Genomic DNA, 18,261 nt, shown 5'->3' with positions numbered 1-18,261 from the left:
CACACACACACACACACACACACACACACACACACACACACACACACACACACACACACACACACAAAACAACTGTGGGTAAATATCACGATGAAGTGGAATGTAGCTCAATATAAAGAATCATGCAGCAACTAGATATGCTCACAGATTGCAACTAGATTCTGCTACCACATGAAGTAATGAGCTTCATATTCTATTAAATCATCTCAAACACATGTAGCACATCATGGCAGGCACAATGGATACTGTGATATTATGATATAATAAGAAATACATATTTGGTCTTCATTCTGGTTCCTGTCAGAAAGCTGCTAAAATCCTTGGAATTTCCTGAGTGATAAGGGTGAGAGGAACGTCTTTTCTTATTCATAATAAACCCCTTTCAACCATACCTGAGTTGATGTTAATGAGGTGACTCTCAGTGGGCCCCCAGAAAGCTTCAGGATGGGGACTCACTGGGAGTCTGACCAAGTGATTAGAGGGCTGGAACTTCCAAGTTATTCACCAATGGTCAATGATTTACTCATTCATGCCTATGGAATGGAACCTCCATAAAACCCCTAAACAACGGGGTTCACAGAGCTTCCCGGTTGGTGAACACATGGAGGAGCTGGGAGGGTGGTGCACCCAGAGAAGACAGGGAAGCTCTGTACCCCTTCTCCTCATACCTTGCCCTAGGCATCTCTTCCATTTGGCTGTTCCCGAGTTGCATCCTTTGTAATAAACTGGTAATAGTAATTAAACTGTTTTCCTGCCTTCTGTAAGCCACTCTCACAAATTATTGAAACAGAAGAAAGGGTTGCAGGGACCCCCGATTAATATATATTTTATGAAAACAGCATAAGCTCATTCGCGAAAATTTAGAATACACAGAAAAGTAATTATATCGCTCAGAGGAAACAACTGCTTAAACCATTTAAAGACATGGCTGTTAGAAAGGATTTCCACCAAACACTAGAAGAACTGGGGCAGGGTGGAACGACTGGCCAAGATAACTGAATTACTACTCAAGCTCTAGAGTTGTGCCTTTATACTTGGATTAAAGAAGTGAAATTTCACCCACAGAAATAAGAGTATACTTGGTTTACAGGTGGGACTGGCTCAAGGGTCACAAATACCCCAAATGTAATAAACACTTGTTTTCCCATAAGGAGTTCAATAAGATTGTTTTCAACTAGAAGAACACGTTTTAGCTTTACTGCTGAGGCAAAAATTTATGATGCTTATCAGAGGGCACACTGCAGATTAATGAACGCTACTGAAGAGACAACATAAAGAAACCTGGAGTTGGGGAACCACCACCCATCATCCCCAAAACCTAACGCAAGTCTCCCCATTACTTTCTTGCCCAGAGGCATATAATTATTACCCTGCTGCACCAAAGGACTACATTCTGACAAAGTTTCTACTTTGGGCCAGGCACTGTACTAGCTCCTGTTTCTCTAAGTTGTTACATTTACAGAATTTGATGGGATACCCAGTTCACACAGTAATACCAGTAATTAATAATGTACTAACAAGTTCCTTTATAATGATACCTTACTGTGTTTTGTTTTAGTTTCACAAACATAATAAAGTGGTGCTCAGCTTCAGAGATGTGACGTATAAGCAACTAGCCTATTAATAAATGCAATTTGGCCGTATGTCAAAAGCCTTAAAATGTGCAAAAGGATGTTTGTTCAAGCACTATTTATAACAGCAAAAATATACTAGCAACCTAAGATGCCAACAAAAGGGAATTATTTGAACACTGGTCCATCCCCATAATGAATTATTATTTAGTCAGTAAATATTTTTAAGGTAAATACATGCTGATATACTCACAATACAGCAGTGAAAAACAACACATACAAAGTGATCCCATATTTGTAAGTATATATGAAATCGAATTGTGCCAGGCTTCACCATCCTGTAAACATCATACTTCCATTCTTACAGTCAAATTATTATGGTATAAGACTGGATTGGCTATTATTTCCCCTCAAAGTATCCCTCAAGTTATTTCTGTCCTGAAAAAAAGATGCCTCATATTATAAGTCTGTCAGCTACATTCACCATGCGGAATCCATCTTCCTGCACTGATTCTCACTTTACCATCACCACTGCCCATAAAGCCATGGAGAAACCTCCCTACTGCCCTTACCGTCTTGAGAATGCTAATGTCAGAGCCAAAGGAATGACTCCAATGTCTCCCAAAGCTTCCAAAACCTTGGGAAAAAATGGCCTCCCCTTCCTTCACTCACAAATTCTCAAAGTTGCCAATGGATGCAAATAGATGGTAGGGAAAGAGTGAGGGGTTTGTGCTAGCAGCCTCGGTGTTCAGTTCAACGAGCCAGAAGTGCCCTGTTCCACGTGTATTTGCCCAAAAAAGGGTCTTGGAAGGGTTTACACCAAGTTGTTAACAGTGGTCATCTTTTATTATTCTGGAAGTTTTTCCTTTTCTTTTTTTTCTTATCAGTGATTTTATAATTTTATTCAATGAACAGGTTTTGTTTTTGTGGCAGGACCAAAAAACACAATTTTTTAAGTTAAAAAATTAAATATTTAAGTAGGAAATACATTACTAAGAACCATTTCCTTAAAGGGCAAACTGTAAGAATAATTTCTGGCAAAAATTCAGTCTTATTCTGGTCTCTAATTCTGCCCCCAATGCCAAGCCTCCTCCTGTCCCATCATTACTTACATTCCTGAAGACATTCTGTGTCTGTGCAGTAGGACTGGGACTGCCTCAACTACAATGAATAAGAAGAAAGGAAAGTTAGCCACTGGACTTAACCAAAAATGGATACTATTTATTAGAAAGATCATGTTTTGCTTTTTAATGAATGCTACTACAGTATATATCATACCTTCAAAATCAGATAAAAACATAGAATATATTGAGGGGCTGTTCAGTTTGGGGGGATTATTTTTCTCTTCAACATAATATTCAAATATACTGTGATCTAGTGCAATTCACCTATTTAAATTAGGAATTTTTAAAAGTCACCTGTGGATGGGTGGGGTGGTGGGATGAATTGGGAGATTGGGATTGACATGTATACACTAATATGTATAAAATAGATAACTAATGAGAACCTGCTGTATAAAAAAATAAATAAATAAAATTTAAATTTCAGAAAAAAAAAAAAAAGTCACCTGTGACAGAAAACTCCTGCTGCCGTATGTTATTAGACTTCCCAAAGGAAAAGCACTTAACTGTAGAGGAGAGCTACTAGAAAAAGAGTAAACTTCGTTAATAAGGTTTTTTTCTCCCTGAAAATTAGAAGCCTCTGCTTCTAATAGAAAAAATAGGTTCTCTTTGCAGAAAATGCACCTTTGAAAGACAGGAATTTTTTTTTTTCCTTTTTGCTTACATCTGCATAAACAGTGGTTAGACAAGGAAGGAACTAATAAAAATGATACCACAGGAGTTGGGTGGGGGTGGGATGGAGGAATGGAGTAGGCTCTGATGAGAAGGGATCTGAAGTTTTCAATGTCTATCTTTATATACAATTTAATTTTGGAACCATATGATTATGAATTTTAAAAAGATAAGTGAAAAGTAAAAACTCATCTATCAATAAACATATACCATCCTTTTATGAATGTTCACCCTATGCTGAGGGCTTTTAGGATGTTTAGAAATGATAATGTCATAAATCTTAAAAGAGATGATACCCAGTAAACTGAAGGAACATGCAACTTCTCAATTCAGCCTCATTACTTTATAAATGACACCCCCTCTCCATTAAAGCAGTTAATGCATAACCTGCAATTGTTTGGGGAAGCAACTACAGAGCAGTCGTGCTTAGCTGGTTAAGCATGGGCTCTGCAAAAAGGCAGATCTTGATTTAAAGTCAGGCTCCGCAACTTTCTAGAGTTTCAAGACCTTGGGTGAATTCTTTAACACCTCTAAGCTTTAGTTTCCTCATCTGGTAAAATGGGGATGATATTACCTATATCTGAGTACAAGTGAGAATTAAAATACACAGTGCATATGAAATGTCGTAACAACCCAAGAAAGAAGAAACGTTAGCTATTATTATTACTGTGCCAAACAAATTATGACCTCATCTAAAACAATTATTGGAATTAACAGAACAAATCATCTTGTAAGTTGTTCTCTAAGATGATCAGGCTTGCTTTGGTGTATACCACTAAAAGTGTTCTATTTGTTTTTTTGTTTTTGTTTTTTAAATATTTATTTATTTATTTGGCTGCGCCAGGTCTTAGTTGTGGCATGCGGGGTCTTTAGTTGCGGCATAAAAACTCTTAGTTGCGGCACATGGGATCTAGTTCCCTGACCAGGGATCGAACCGGGGCCCCCTGCATTGGAAGCGTGGAATCTTGGCCACTGGACTACCAGGGAAGTCCCCAAAGTAGTTCTACTTGAATTAGAATGGGAAAACAGATCTTAATTAATGTAAAAATATGCTGGGTACCTTAAACCTTCCTAAATATGAAAAGAATCAATCCAAAACCTCTTTAAAAATTTATGCATTCTACAGCTATTATCAAAAAGACAATAAATAACAAGTGTTGGTAAGGACGTGGGAAAAAGGGAACCTTTGTGCACTGTTGGTGGGAATATAAATTGGTCGCAGCCACTATGGAAAACAGCAAGGAGGTTCCTCAAAAGATTAAAAATAGCGTTACCATATGATCCAGCAATTCCACTTCTGGGTATTTACCCGAAGAAAACAAAAACACTAATTCGAAAAGATAAATGCAGCCCCAGGTTTTCTGTAGCATTATTTCCAATAGCCAAGACATGGAAATAACCTAAGTGTCCACTGATGGATGAGTGGATAAACACACACACACACACACACACACACACACACAAAGGAGTATTATTCAGCCATAAAAAAGAATGAAATCTTGCCATTTGCGACAACAATGGATGGACCCCAAGGACATTATGCTAAGTGAAATAAGTCAGACAGAAAAAGATAAATACTGTATGATCCACTTATATGTAGAATCTAAAAACAAAGATCTCATGGATATAGAGAAGAGATTGGTGGTGGCCTGAGGCAGGGGGAAGAGGGTGGGCAAAATGGGTGAAGGGGGGGTCAAAAGGTACAAATTTCCAGTTAAAAAATGAATAAGTTATAAGAATGTAATGTACAGCATGGTGACTATAGCTAATAATATTGTAAAAAATTACACATTCTAAAGAAATTGAAAAAAGATTACTAGACCCTTGGGTCACAAATCAGACCTAATGAACCTCCTACTTTACATATACTTTAAGTTTTATTAATTTTTTCCCAATAAGTAATACGTATACACAGTGCAAAATTCAAAAGTACAAAAGGATACTTTATGCAAGGTAAATCTCTTGCTCTCTTCTGTCCTTCAGCCTCCACAGCACTCAGGTTTTTTTGTGAATCTCTCCAGAGATGTCCTTACATTTTTATAAGCATATATATCTTTTCCCATTACTTCTCCACCTCTAAGTAGCATTGCAGCGAATGTAAAACAAAAAGATTTATTAGGTCTTTGGATTGAACAAGTATTATCTAATTACTTAAGATATCAAATAAGAAGTAAAAATAACTTTCTTGGGTTTAGTATTTAGCAATCACATAGCATATCCCAAAATCTACAGCTGTGATCGAAATGACCAATGAACTATCAGTTCATTGTACACTATGCAACTCAAGTGCCAGCCCTGGCTTTTGGCTATAGCTCTACTTGAACTGATGCCCTTGTCTTCAGGTCTGACTTGCTGGCTGTCTGTAGCTCAATGATATCTACAAATGACATGATTTCCATGTGAAAAGCCCCCAAGTCTTTATATATCCATTTCCTCACAAATCTACTTCCATGGAGGGCCACACCACCAGCTCTAGGCTTCTTCTTCATGCTTCCATCAGTCTCATCCTCCTTTCTCAATGTGGGTCTACCAGATAAGATGCTCACTGTGTTCGTTTTTGATCTCCCTGTGACGCTGGCAGGTCTGGGTTTCACCCCACACCCTTGCAGTGGGTTTGTAGTCTATAGCCAGGGTCACCAAACTAAAACCTGTAGGCTGGAGGCCTATTTTTTTTAAATAGTTTTACTGAAACATAGCCACACCCATTTGTTTACATATTGTCTATGGCTGCTTTCACTACAACAGCTGAGTTTAGTAGTTGTCATAGAGACTCCAAGCCTAAAATATTTACTATCTGGCCCTTAAATTACTCAACACTACTGATAATGACAACCAGCTAAAGACACCTAGGAAATACCCATGAAATACGAGGAAAAACAAGTATTTTTGTGTAGCTATATAAAAATGTTCATTTAGAAATGTGAGATGCTCATTAATTATGTCTAGTTATAATGCAACAATCATTTATTTACTTATTCATTTAAAATGTTTACTGAATGCCTACTACATGCCAAGTACAGTTCCAGGTACTGAGGATATGGTGTGAAAAGGACAAAGTTTCTAGTCTTATGGATCATACAGTCTTGTGGGGGAAATCAGACAATTAACAAGTATATTATAAAAATGTCAGAGAGCCACACAGAGAATGAAAGTAGGATGGCATACAGTGGCAGTCCAGTAGCCACTTTAAATTAGGCAGACAGAGGCAGTAACACTTAAGGGACTATCTACACAATAATAGCAGTAAAAGATCAAGGAGATGAGCATTCAGGAATTCCAGACAGAGTAAACAACTCAGAAAGGCCCCTAGATGAAAAGGTGCCTGCGAGCTGGTGTTGAGGAACCACAAGGCCACTGTGGCTGGGGCATGTAAGCAGTATTACTTAGCTGCTGTATTTAGTCAACCTCAGAACCAAATGCTTTCTAGATACGCACAAAGCAGCACAGTTTTCTGTTAATGGCATTAGTCTGACTGCCTCCAATTCTAAGACATGTAACAGATACCTATATGTTTTATCAATGTGGAATAAGGGTACCTTCTTATTATCACATTAGAAATACATCTAAATACAAATATATTTTAATGATAAATTATATTACTTTACATTATAATTTAAATAATTTATTATTTATATTACAATAAAAATAAAATTACAGAATACTTAGAAATTAATGTGGATTAATTCACTGACAGTACAATTATCATTATGTTTTCTAGCATTAAAATATACAAACTTTTATATAATTAGAATCATTATAATAACAAATATTTACTGGGAACTTTTATGTGGTAGGGACTATACTAAGAACTTTAATTTATTTAATCCTCACATTCAATGGCAGGAGGCAGGTGCTATAATTCCTACTTTATGGATGAAGAAACGTGTTTGGGAGAGGTTGGCTAACATATCCAGTACTAACTCCAGAGTCTAAATTTTTAATCTCAATTCCATTCTACTTTACAACATACAAAATTTTATATCATAATTTTAGTTAACATATCATTAGCATGAAACACTGTGTAACCAACCATAATTTTGAATGGTTACAGAATACTCCAGTGAGTTGATATACAACTGATATAAAACTGAACTGAAGCAAATTCAGAGTAAAGTGAAAATGACCATAGATGTAATTACCTAATAGCCTCTAAGATTAACACAGCCAATGTTTTCTTTCAGCACTAAAAGAGATCTCTTTTCCTTTAGGTGTCATCAGAAGGAGTAGGCTTCCCTTTGGGACTATGATAAAAAACGGTAATGTACAATTTGTCCCGCTATACAAGTTTCTAGAAAACTAATTCACTCACATACAATTGGTAAATATAGAAATGATGTCAGCTTTATGTGGTAGCTGTGTTGGTTCATAAATGATTTTTTTCTAGGTAAGGGGAACCACAGAGTGGGAAGTCAAATTACAACTTTGAGTAGGTCAAATTATAACTCATGCCATGCAGGCAGAAGCCCTTTCAGCTTTAAGAAAATTGTTAAAAAAGTGCCTTCACACATGCATACACACACACGCATACGCACACACACACAAGACCAAGAATGAGAAGAAATTATTCACTGGGAGCCTGGCTGACTGAAGCACTCCATCTCTAGCCCAAGCTGCAGTGAATCTTTGGGACATTCCAGCAAGAGCTGGAGCTGGATCCTGCTCTTCTGGCTGATCTCCTATGGGTTCCTGGCTACACTCTACATGTTCACAAGCAGATGATGCTGCAGGCTCTGAATAATGAGGTGCCAAAGTATCATGACCATATTTCTAGTCCAGGACTTAGTGTTTTTCCCAAACCAGCGTGTTGGAATATATATTCAGTATGTCAGATTCAAACACTTATGATGGGTAAATTATAGTCTTTAAAGAATTAAAAAAACACATTTAGTAAAACGAGAGAGTCTTTTGATGGAACTCTTTAAACAGAGAGACCTAACTTACAGTGCATCTCAGTTTTCTCTTGACTTATTTGAATACAGTGGGACTACTGATGCTGATTTTGGCTACTCCAAAAGGAAACCATTTATGAAAGCAAACATAACTAAAAGAAAACCAATAAACAATGTCCTACTGTTTTCAAAACTATATTCAAAATCCTGTAATCAACCATAATGGAAAAGAATATGAAAAAGAATATGAAAAAGAATGTATATATATATATATATATATATATAACTGAATCACTGCTATACAGCAGAAATTAACACTACACTGTAAATTAACTAACTTCAATTAAAATAAAAAGAAAACCAAAGATAATAAATGAAGGAAACAGGCATGGCAGTATCTACAGGATGGAGCCATAAACTTCAAGTATTTTCTGTATTACAGTGGAGTGGCAGGAACCACATGTGGACTATCTACAGCCAACGGTTGCTGCCTAGGTAAACCTTCATGCTAACCCTGATCCCAGGATCCCAGGGAAGATCTGGGATCTTCCCCACCTAACCAGGATGGCCATGTAAAGTTCCTTAGATGAGTTAGCTTCAAAATCGAAGAGACAACATATTATGATTAGAAGAAATGTTTTTCTTCCTCGGGGAAAAAGGCAGAAAACAGAGATTTAAAGAATACAAGAGTCTTGGCACAGAGATTTCCTGTTAGGGAAAATGTAGAACCTAAAATGGTCTCTTAGGATATCCAGGAAGCCTCATATAGAACCTTGGCTGTCAGAGGCTGATGGAAAAAACAAAGATCAAAAAGAAGACTCTAATGACAAAAAGCAGATAAATGGAACTTCTATGAGGAATCTTACCTTGGAGAAATTCTTTGAAGAAAATTACAAAAAAACAGAAAGTCTCTCTTTGGAGTTATCAAAAGGTACCTGCTATGGATGTTCGTGTTTCCCCCACCACTCCAAATTCATATGTTGAAGCCCTAATTCCCAAAGTGATGGAATTTGGGGGTGGGGGCCTTTGGGAGGTGATTAGTTTTAGATGAGGTCATGAGAGTGGAGCCACCATGATGGAATTAGTGCCCATATAGGAAGAGGGTGAGACCAGAGCCGTCATTCTCTCTGTGCCATGTGAGGGTACAGCAAGGTGGCTGTCTGAAAACCAAGAAAAGAGCCAAATCACCCTGGCAAATCTGGCAACATCTTGATCTTGGACTTACCAGTGCCTCCAGAACTGTGAGAAATAATTATTTGTTGTCTAAGCTGCCCAGTCTGTGGTATTTTTCCAGAGCAGCCCGAGCAAACTAAGACAGTACCTAAACAAGAACTTATCTGCTGTTTTTCTATGTCTGCTCAAGAACCTCATGTATATTGGAGGTGCTCTTCTTCCCCATGCACCGGGTCTACCTGTGGACTGGTAAACAGTGTGGTACAGAACAGTGGTTCAAAAGAGAAGCTTTAAAGTCAGAGGTATCTGGTTTCAAATTCTGTGTCTGTTACTTTCCTAGGCAGAGTTTCAAACTATAGAAGAGATAAATACAATCTGTTATCAACCTTAATGTCATTGTGAGGATTAAATGACATAATTAAATATTATATAAAATTAAATATAACATGTATATAAAAACTCAGGTCATGGCCCACAGAATGGTTTCAGATTATAGCAATATGCAGGAAAGGGCTGCCTGTTTGTACAAATAAGCCTACTCGTATTTATCACTACTATTTTTTTCAAAAAGTGAAATTCCAAAACCAACAACAAAAAAGTACTTTCAAATCACGGGTTAAACAGTTGGTCAATGTCCTCTGACCAGACCTCACACAGCTCACAGTAACAGGTTAGCTTGAAATAAACTTAGACTGCCAAAACCCAGCTCCCCCTAATTTTTAATACCGCACAGCATTCCATTTAATTGCATCATTTCCAAATTTGTATATGAAAAACAATGTTGTGGTGAATATTCGTATAAATACATTCTTACACACTTGATTAATCTCTTTAGAATATGGAGCAGAGTTGCTATAATGAAGGTATGTACACTTTAAGTTTTGATATACATTGCCAAATTACAGGAGGGGAATTTTAAAGAAATGACAAAATACAAAGTACATTCAATTCAATTATTCCTGCATAATCATACCACTGAGGAAGCCCAGTGTTTCAACTGGGAGACAGCTAAAACCTAACTATATCTGATCACATTTAGTTCTTTTTTTAAAAATTTATGTTACTGAAGTATAGCTGATTTACAATGTTGTGTTAATTTCTACTGTACAGCAAAGTGATTCACTTACACATATATATACATTCTTTTTCACATTCTTTTCCATTATGGTTTATCACAGCATATTGAATATAGATAGTTCCCTGTGCTATACAGTAGGACCCTGTTGTTTATCCATTCAATACACAATAGTTTGCATCTGCTAATCCCAAATTCCCAATCCTTTCTTCCCCTATCCCTTCCTCCCCCTTGGCAACCACAGGTCTGTTCTCTATGCCTGTGAGCCTGTTTCTGTTTCGTAGGTAAATTCGTGTCATATTTTAGATTCCACATATAAGTGGCATCATATGGTATCTTTCTCTTTCTGACTTACTTCACTTAGTATGATAATCTCTAGATCCATTCATGTTGCTGCAAATGGCAATATTTCATTCTTTTCATGGTTGGATAGTATTCCATTGTATATATGTACCACATCTTCTTCATCCATTCATCTGTCGATGGACATTTAGGTTGTTTCCATGTCTTGGCTATTGTAAACAGTGCTGCAATGAACACTGGGGTGCATGTATCTTTTCCAATTATAGTTTTGTCTGGATATATGCCCAGTAGTGGGGTTGTAGGATCATATGGCAACTCTATTTTTAGTTTTTTGAGGAACCTCCATACTGTGTGTTTTCCATAGTGGCTGCACCAATTTACATTCCCACCAACAGCGTAGGAGGGTTCCCTTTTCTCCACCCCCTCCTCCAGCATTTGTTATTTGAAGGCTTTTTATTTTTTCTTCTTATTTATTTATTTATTTGGCTATGCCACGTGGCTTGTGGGATCTTAGTTCCCCAACCTGGGATCAAACCCAGGCCCTTGGTGAAAGCTCGGAGTCTCAAACACTGAACCACCAGGAAATTCCCTGAAGGCTTTTTAATGATGGCCATTCTGACCGGTGTGAGGTGGTACCTCATTGTAGTTTTGATTCGCATTTCTCTAATAATTAGCAATGCTGAGCATCTTTTCATGTGCCTTTTGACCATCTGTGTGTCTTCTTTGGAGAAGTGTCTATTTAGGTCTTCTGCCCATTTTTCGATTGGGTTGTTTGATCACATTTAGTTCTTAATGACTAAGTAGCATCTCTACATATTTTCCTACAATATTAACAAAAATATTCAATAACTTGGAAGGACCACAATAATCCATGTACATTTAAGCCTGAAGACTTCAAATAATCAGGTTAAAGGCAAGTCTGAGTATTCTGAAAATAGTTTTTGAATGTCTAACACTAACAGGTTGCCCAAATGAAATGCATATACTTTCCCAAATCCTACAAAAATACCTTCTAAATTTGAGTTTAATTAATTTATTGAACCAAAAGTCATCACGTAATTTATGGCCACTGACAAGACAACAACATAACTTATATGCTATACCTTTCTGGTACAGTCTATTTTGATTATATACAAAGATACAGATATAGATAACATGACTGTCCACCAACTCAATGCAACCTCTGGCCAAGAGAGCAATAAATGTCATGAAATGGAATACGTGAGTGGGGGGCAAGAGGAAGGGAACTCTGACATTTTGCTCTGTATTTCTACATTATTTCAAGTGTCCGTAATTTAGATATTCACATATTACAAGTATCATTAAAAGGAAAGAAAATTCCAATACCATGATACTTGAAAATGAGGCTGACTCTGATTTGCTGTTATGGACTGAATGTTTGAGTCTCCTCAAAATTCGTATTTTGAAATCCTAATCCCCAATGTGATGGTATTAGGAGGTGGGGCGTTTCAGAGGTGATTAGGTTACGAGGGTGGAGCCCACATGAGTGGAATTAGTGTTCTCATAAAAGAGACCCAAGAATGCTTCCTTGCCCTCTCTTCACTATATAAGGATACAAGATCTGCAACCTGGATGACGGGCTCTCACTAGAACCCAACTATGCTAGCACCCTGATCTTGGACGTCCAGCCTCCAGAACTGTGAGAAATAAATTTCTGTTGTTTATAAGCCACCCAGTCTACAGTATTGTTATAGAAATCCGAACTAAGAAATTTGCTTATATGAAAAGATATATGAAGTGAAAAAAAAACAAGTTGCAGAAACGTAAATATATTATGATCCCTTCTATGTGAAAACAAATTTCTAGAAAGAGATATATAGCAGACTTATTTTCTAAAAACGGTCATAGCAGTATTTCTAACCACACACGCTCTTCCAGAATCTTACCACTCCCCATCAAGAGGTGGAGTCTCCTAACTCAAAAATGGTTTAAAATTAACTCAAAATATATTAAAGACCTGAATGTAACACCTGAAACCATAAAAATCCCAGAAGAAAACATAGGTGGTAAGCTCCCTGACATCAGTCTTGGTGATAAGTTTTTGGATCTGACTCCAAAAGCAAAGGAAACAAATGCTAAAACAAATAAGTGAGACTACATCAAACTAAAAAGCTGTTGCATAGCAAAGTAAACCATCATCAAAATGAAAAGGCAACTTATTTAATGAGAGGAGATATTTGCACATCATATATCAGATAAGGGGTTAAATATCCAAAATATATAAAGAACTCATATAATTCAATAGCCAAATAAACAATCTGATTAAAAAATAGGCAGACGGGGCTTCCCTGGTGGCACAGTGGTTGGGAGTCCACCTGCCGATGCAGGGGACACGAGTTCGTGCCCCGGTATGGGAAGATCCCACATGCCGCGGAGCGGCCACAGCAGTGAGAGGCCCGCGTGCCACAAAAAAAAAAAAAAAAAAAAAAACCGATAAAAAATAGGCAGAAGATCTCAATAGACATTTTCCCAAAAAAAGACATAAAGATGGCCAACAGGTACATGAAGAGATGCTCAATATCACTAATCATCAGGGAAATGAAAATCAAAACCACAATGAGGTATCACCTCACATATATACATCATATATATCAATATAATGGAATTATTATTCAGCCTTAAAAAGGAACAAAATCTTGCCTTTTGTGACAACATGGATGGACCTTGAGGGAATTATGCTAAGTGAAATAAGTCAGAGAAAGACAAATACCATATGATCTCACTTACATGAGGAATTTAAAACAACAACAAAAGATCAAGCTCAAAGATATAGAGAACAGATTGGCGGTTGCCAGAGGTGGGGGGGGGTTGGGAGGTGAGTGAAATAGGTGAAGGGGGTCAAAACATACAAACTTCCAGTTACAAAATAATTTAAGTTATGGGGATGTAATGTACAGCATAGTGACTATAGTTAGTAATAACATATTGTATATTTGAAAGTTGCTGAGAGTAGATCTTAATAGTTCTCATCACAAGAAAAAAAAATTGTAACCGTGTATGGTAACAAGTGTTAACTAGACTTACTGTGACCATCATTTCCCAATATATACAAGTCGCACATCTGAAACTAATGTTATTTGTCAGTTGTACCTCAATTAAAAAAAGAGGTGAAGTCTATTCCCCCTCCTCTTGAAGCTGAGCAGGCTCAGGACTGCTACAACCAGAAGTATAATAGAAGTGTTGTATGTGACTTCTTAGGCTAGGCTATAAAAAGTATCCAGGCTGCATGGTTCTTTCCCTCCCCCATCCTCTCTTGGGATGGATGCTTCTTGCCCTTGGAACCAAGCCACTGTGCTGTGAGGAAGCCAAGCAGCCACATGAAAAGGCTGTATGTAGGTGTTCTGGCTGACAGTACTAGGTAGGGTTTCAGCCACCAGCCAGCATCAACTGCCAGACAGTGAGTGAGCAAGGCTCCAGATGCCGTTCCCGCTCCCAGCCTCTCAGTCGTCCAGCTAAGAACCCAGACATTATGCAGCAGACAAGCCATCTCCACTGTGCTCTGTATGAACTCTAGACACACAGTTTGTTAACTTAATTAAAAGGTTTTTCTTATGCCACTGAGTTTTAGGGCAATTTGTTATACAGCCATAATAAAGGGAATATAAGAGAAACTGTAAATAGCTTAAAATCAGTAAAGTGGCAATGAGAGGCTGGGGAACATAGGGAGATTTTTACTTTTCCATTTCTACACTTAGTACTGCTTGAATTTTGTGCCATGAAGACATGCACTAGCTATTTTATCTTTTAAATAAAACATAACCTCACTTCTGTGAAGGCGGCCAGAAGGGGGTCCCCTCACACAGTACAACCTGATGTCAATTACAAGAAGAATTGTCAATTACAGACCTCAACAGAAGATCATCAATCACAGGCCCCAACAAGAAAAGATGTACACTGCGTCTCCTACAAGAAACTGACTACCCCAGCAACTCAGCCAATGAGAAGCCATCATCACCCTGAGCTCTCACTTTTCTCCAATGGGCTTTTGTTCAAAACAACCCCTCCCAACTTACTCCTTTTTCTCTATAAAATAATGTCCCTCTCCTTTGTTCCTTGGACTTGCTAAATAATATTAAATTGGGGATAAAATATATATACCATAGTATCTAAATGTTTATTTGTGAGAAAGATCCAGGAAGGTGCATACCAAATTCATCTAGGGAAGTAGGAACATGCCAGATATAGAGAAGTGAGTGAGAAGTTTGGTCTTACTTTTAATGTATTGATTTTGTAAAAAAACATTAGTATATTGTTCATATTAATAAACATTTTACAAAAATATAAATTAATAGCAAAAGATACTAGTAGTAGATATATTTGCTGGGTAGAGAAGTTTCTCAAGAAACTTTTCAGGCATACATCTTCCAGGAAAATGCCAATAATAGGTCTTACTTAACGTGACTTATTTAAGTACAGTGGACATTAGTCACAATTTACAAGGCCTTCAGGCTTGTAAGGGGAATCTGACCAATGATCTCCCAGATCACATGCTTACAGTACTTTAATACGGAAACAAATATAAGTAAATTAGAGATGCAGAAGTTTCAGTTACACGGTTTAGATTAGAGCTGAAATACAGAGCTCAACAAACAAACAAAAGGGGGATTATCTGCATTCCAAACCTTAGGTTACAACAGAAAGGAGGAAAAACACAAAGCATAACCTAAATTCACATTTCTAAATCCATCTGTTCTCTTTCTGGAACGCCTATCATTAATAGAAGAAACTGTATATCAAGAGACAGCCAGTCAAGGAGAACAGGAGAAGGAGGTGGCAAGAGAACAGAAGAGGATAAAAACAGAATAATTCTGCAAATGGGGAACTGAAAAAGTCTCTCGCCAGGCCATCTTTATGGTTGTAAGGAAATATAAGTGATTTTTAAAAAACCCAAACAACTAGATATATCAGTTATAAGGAAATACCTCCTTAAAAACAAAACTAACCTCAGAGGAGACACACACCAAAAAACCTACAACTTAAAAGAATGATTTATAATTAGACTATGATTTTGTGTTGGCATCTTTCTACATATCTAGTAGTATTCTACTACTACATCAATAAAAACCCATATTTATCAATAGGCATATTCCCATGTTAACAAGTAATGAAACACAGAACTGTATGTAACATGATAAAGATACGTGATTTTAATTGAAAGGGACTCACTGTATATTCTTATCCACCTCTTTAAGTCTTCTTAGCCAGTATTTAATGAGTAAAACATTAAAGTTCTAATTAGAGTATTAGATTAGGATAGAAAAATGCCTGTAATGTCAGATAATGCCTCCATTTTTTAATGTTTCTGAACATTCCTGAGACAAACAGAACCTGGCAAACAAATCCTGGCAAAACACTTACCTGGCAAAATACAACTGCATTAAAAACAGTCTAATACCTGCGTAACCCAAGGATGTAATTAAATCATAGGAAGGAAACATGCCAATAGAATAAGTAAAGCTTTACCTGTCATGAGCACCCCAAAATGGGAATTCTTTGTACTGCAGTCTTACCAACCTTGAACTGAAACACTGTTTATAATGTATCATTTAAAACACTCCTATAAGAATACAGTGATACAGTCATTTGCTTTAGAAGTCCATATTGCAGATATAGTGGGTTGGCCAAAAAGTTCGTTTGTTCTTTTCTGTTAAGATGGCTCTAGTAGCACTTAGTTGTCTTTAACTTCACTCGAAACAATTTTTTTAGATTGTATGTGACAGCTCTCATATCAGCATGCATTTAAAAAAAGACTTATCAAAACTGGTAAACTTCTGTGTAGCCATTTTAATATTGAAGATGGAAGAAAAAAAGCAACATTTTCAGCATATTATGCTTTATTATTTCAAGAAAGGTAAAAACGACTGAAATGCAAAAAAAGATTTTGTGCAGTGTATGGAGAAGGTGCTGTGACTGATCAAACATGTCAAAAGTGGTTTGTGAAGTTTTGTGCTGGAGATTTCTCACTGGACGATGCTCCACGGTCGGGTAGACCAGTTGAAGTTGATAGTGATCAAATCGAAACAATAATTGAGAACAATCAACGTTATACCACGTGGGAGACAGCCAACATACTCAAAATATCCAAATCAAGCACTGAAAATCATCTGCACCAGCTTGGTTATGTTAATCGCTTTGATGTTTGGGTTCCGCGTAAGTCAAGCAGAAAAAAACCTTCTTGACCATATTTCTGCATTTGAAACGTAATGAAAACGTTCTGTTTTTAAAACAAATTGTGATGGGTGAGGAAAAGTGGATAATGTACAATAATGTGGAATGGAAGAGATGGTGGGGCAAGTGAAATGAACCACCACCAACCACACCAAAGGCCGGTTATCATCCAAAGAAGGTTGGATTGTGTATATGGTGGGATTGCAAGGGAGTCCTCTATTATAAGCTCCTTCCGGAAAACCAAACAATTAATTCCAACAACTACTGCTCCAAATTAGACCAACTGAAAGCAGCACTTGACGAAAAGCATCTAGAATTAGTCAACAGAAAATGCATAATATTCTATCAGGATAACACAAGACCACATGTTTCTTTGATGACCAGGCAAAAACTGTTACAGCTTGGCTGGGAAGTTCTGATTCATCTGCCTTATTCACCAGACATTGAACCTTCGAATTTCCATTTATTTCAGTCTTTACAAAATTCTCATAATAGAAAAAAATTTCCATTCCCTGGAAGACCATAAAAGGCACCTGGAACAGTTCTTTGCTCAAAAAGATAACAAGTTTTGGGGGAAGGACTTCCCTGGTGGTGCAGTAGTTAAGAATCCGCCTGCCAATGCAGGGGACGTGGGTTCGAGCCCTGTCCAGGAAGATTCCACATGCCACAGAGCAACTAAGCCTGCGAGCCACAACTACTGAGCCCACGCGCCACAACGACTGAAGCCCACACGCCTAGAGCCCGTGCTCCACAACAGGAGAAGCCACCGCAATGAGAAGCCTGTGTACCGCAATGAAGAGTAACCCCCGCTTGCTGCAACTAGAGAAAGTCTGCCCACAGCAATGAAGACCCAACGCAGCCAAAAATAAATAAATAAATTTATTTTTAAAAAATGTTTTGGGAAGATGTAAGTATGAAGTTGGCTGAAAAATGACAGAAGGTAGTGGAACAAAAGGGTGAATACATTGTTCAATAAAGTTCTTGGTGAAAATGAAAAACGTGTCTCTTATTTTTACTTAAAAACCAAAGGCACTTTTTGGTCAACCCAATACAATAAAATGCATGAAAATCGGATTTATATTCTTTGTACTGGTACAGCTTAGCAGTTAAATAATCAAAACGTACATAGAACTGGTGAGGCAATAGTAAAGAGTTTGAATTGCTGTTTATGTCCATTTAGCCTTAGAAGACATACAAGTCTTTTCTATTTTTATATATATATATATATATATATATATATATATATTTTTTTTTTTTTTTTTTTTTTT

The 18,261-nt window shown here is 37.2% G+C and overlaps 1 protein-coding gene across 2 annotated transcripts in view; it reads right to left on the bottom strand.

The window, feature by feature from the left end:
* Positions 1-18,261, bottom strand: part of SMIM14 (small integral membrane protein 14) — a 65,162-nt gene that overhangs the window by 10,652 nt on the left and 36,249 nt on the right. For both annotated transcript variants that reach the window (XM_007113879.4, XM_007113880.3), the window contains exon 3: positions 2,684-2,732. In XM_007113879.4, coding sequence (XP_007113941.1) covers positions 2,684-2,732 — 49 coding nt within the window. The remainder of the gene's footprint in view (positions 1-2,683; positions 2,733-18,261) is intronic.

This window comes from Physeter macrocephalus, chromosome 7 (genome assembly GCF_002837175.3).
Source record: "Physeter macrocephalus isolate SW-GA chromosome 7, ASM283717v5, whole genome shotgun sequence".
In the NCBI taxonomy this organism is placed as follows: domain Eukaryota; kingdom Metazoa; phylum Chordata; class Mammalia; order Artiodactyla; family Physeteridae; genus Physeter; species Physeter macrocephalus.
This window is presented reverse-complemented; position numbering and strand designations above follow the sequence as displayed.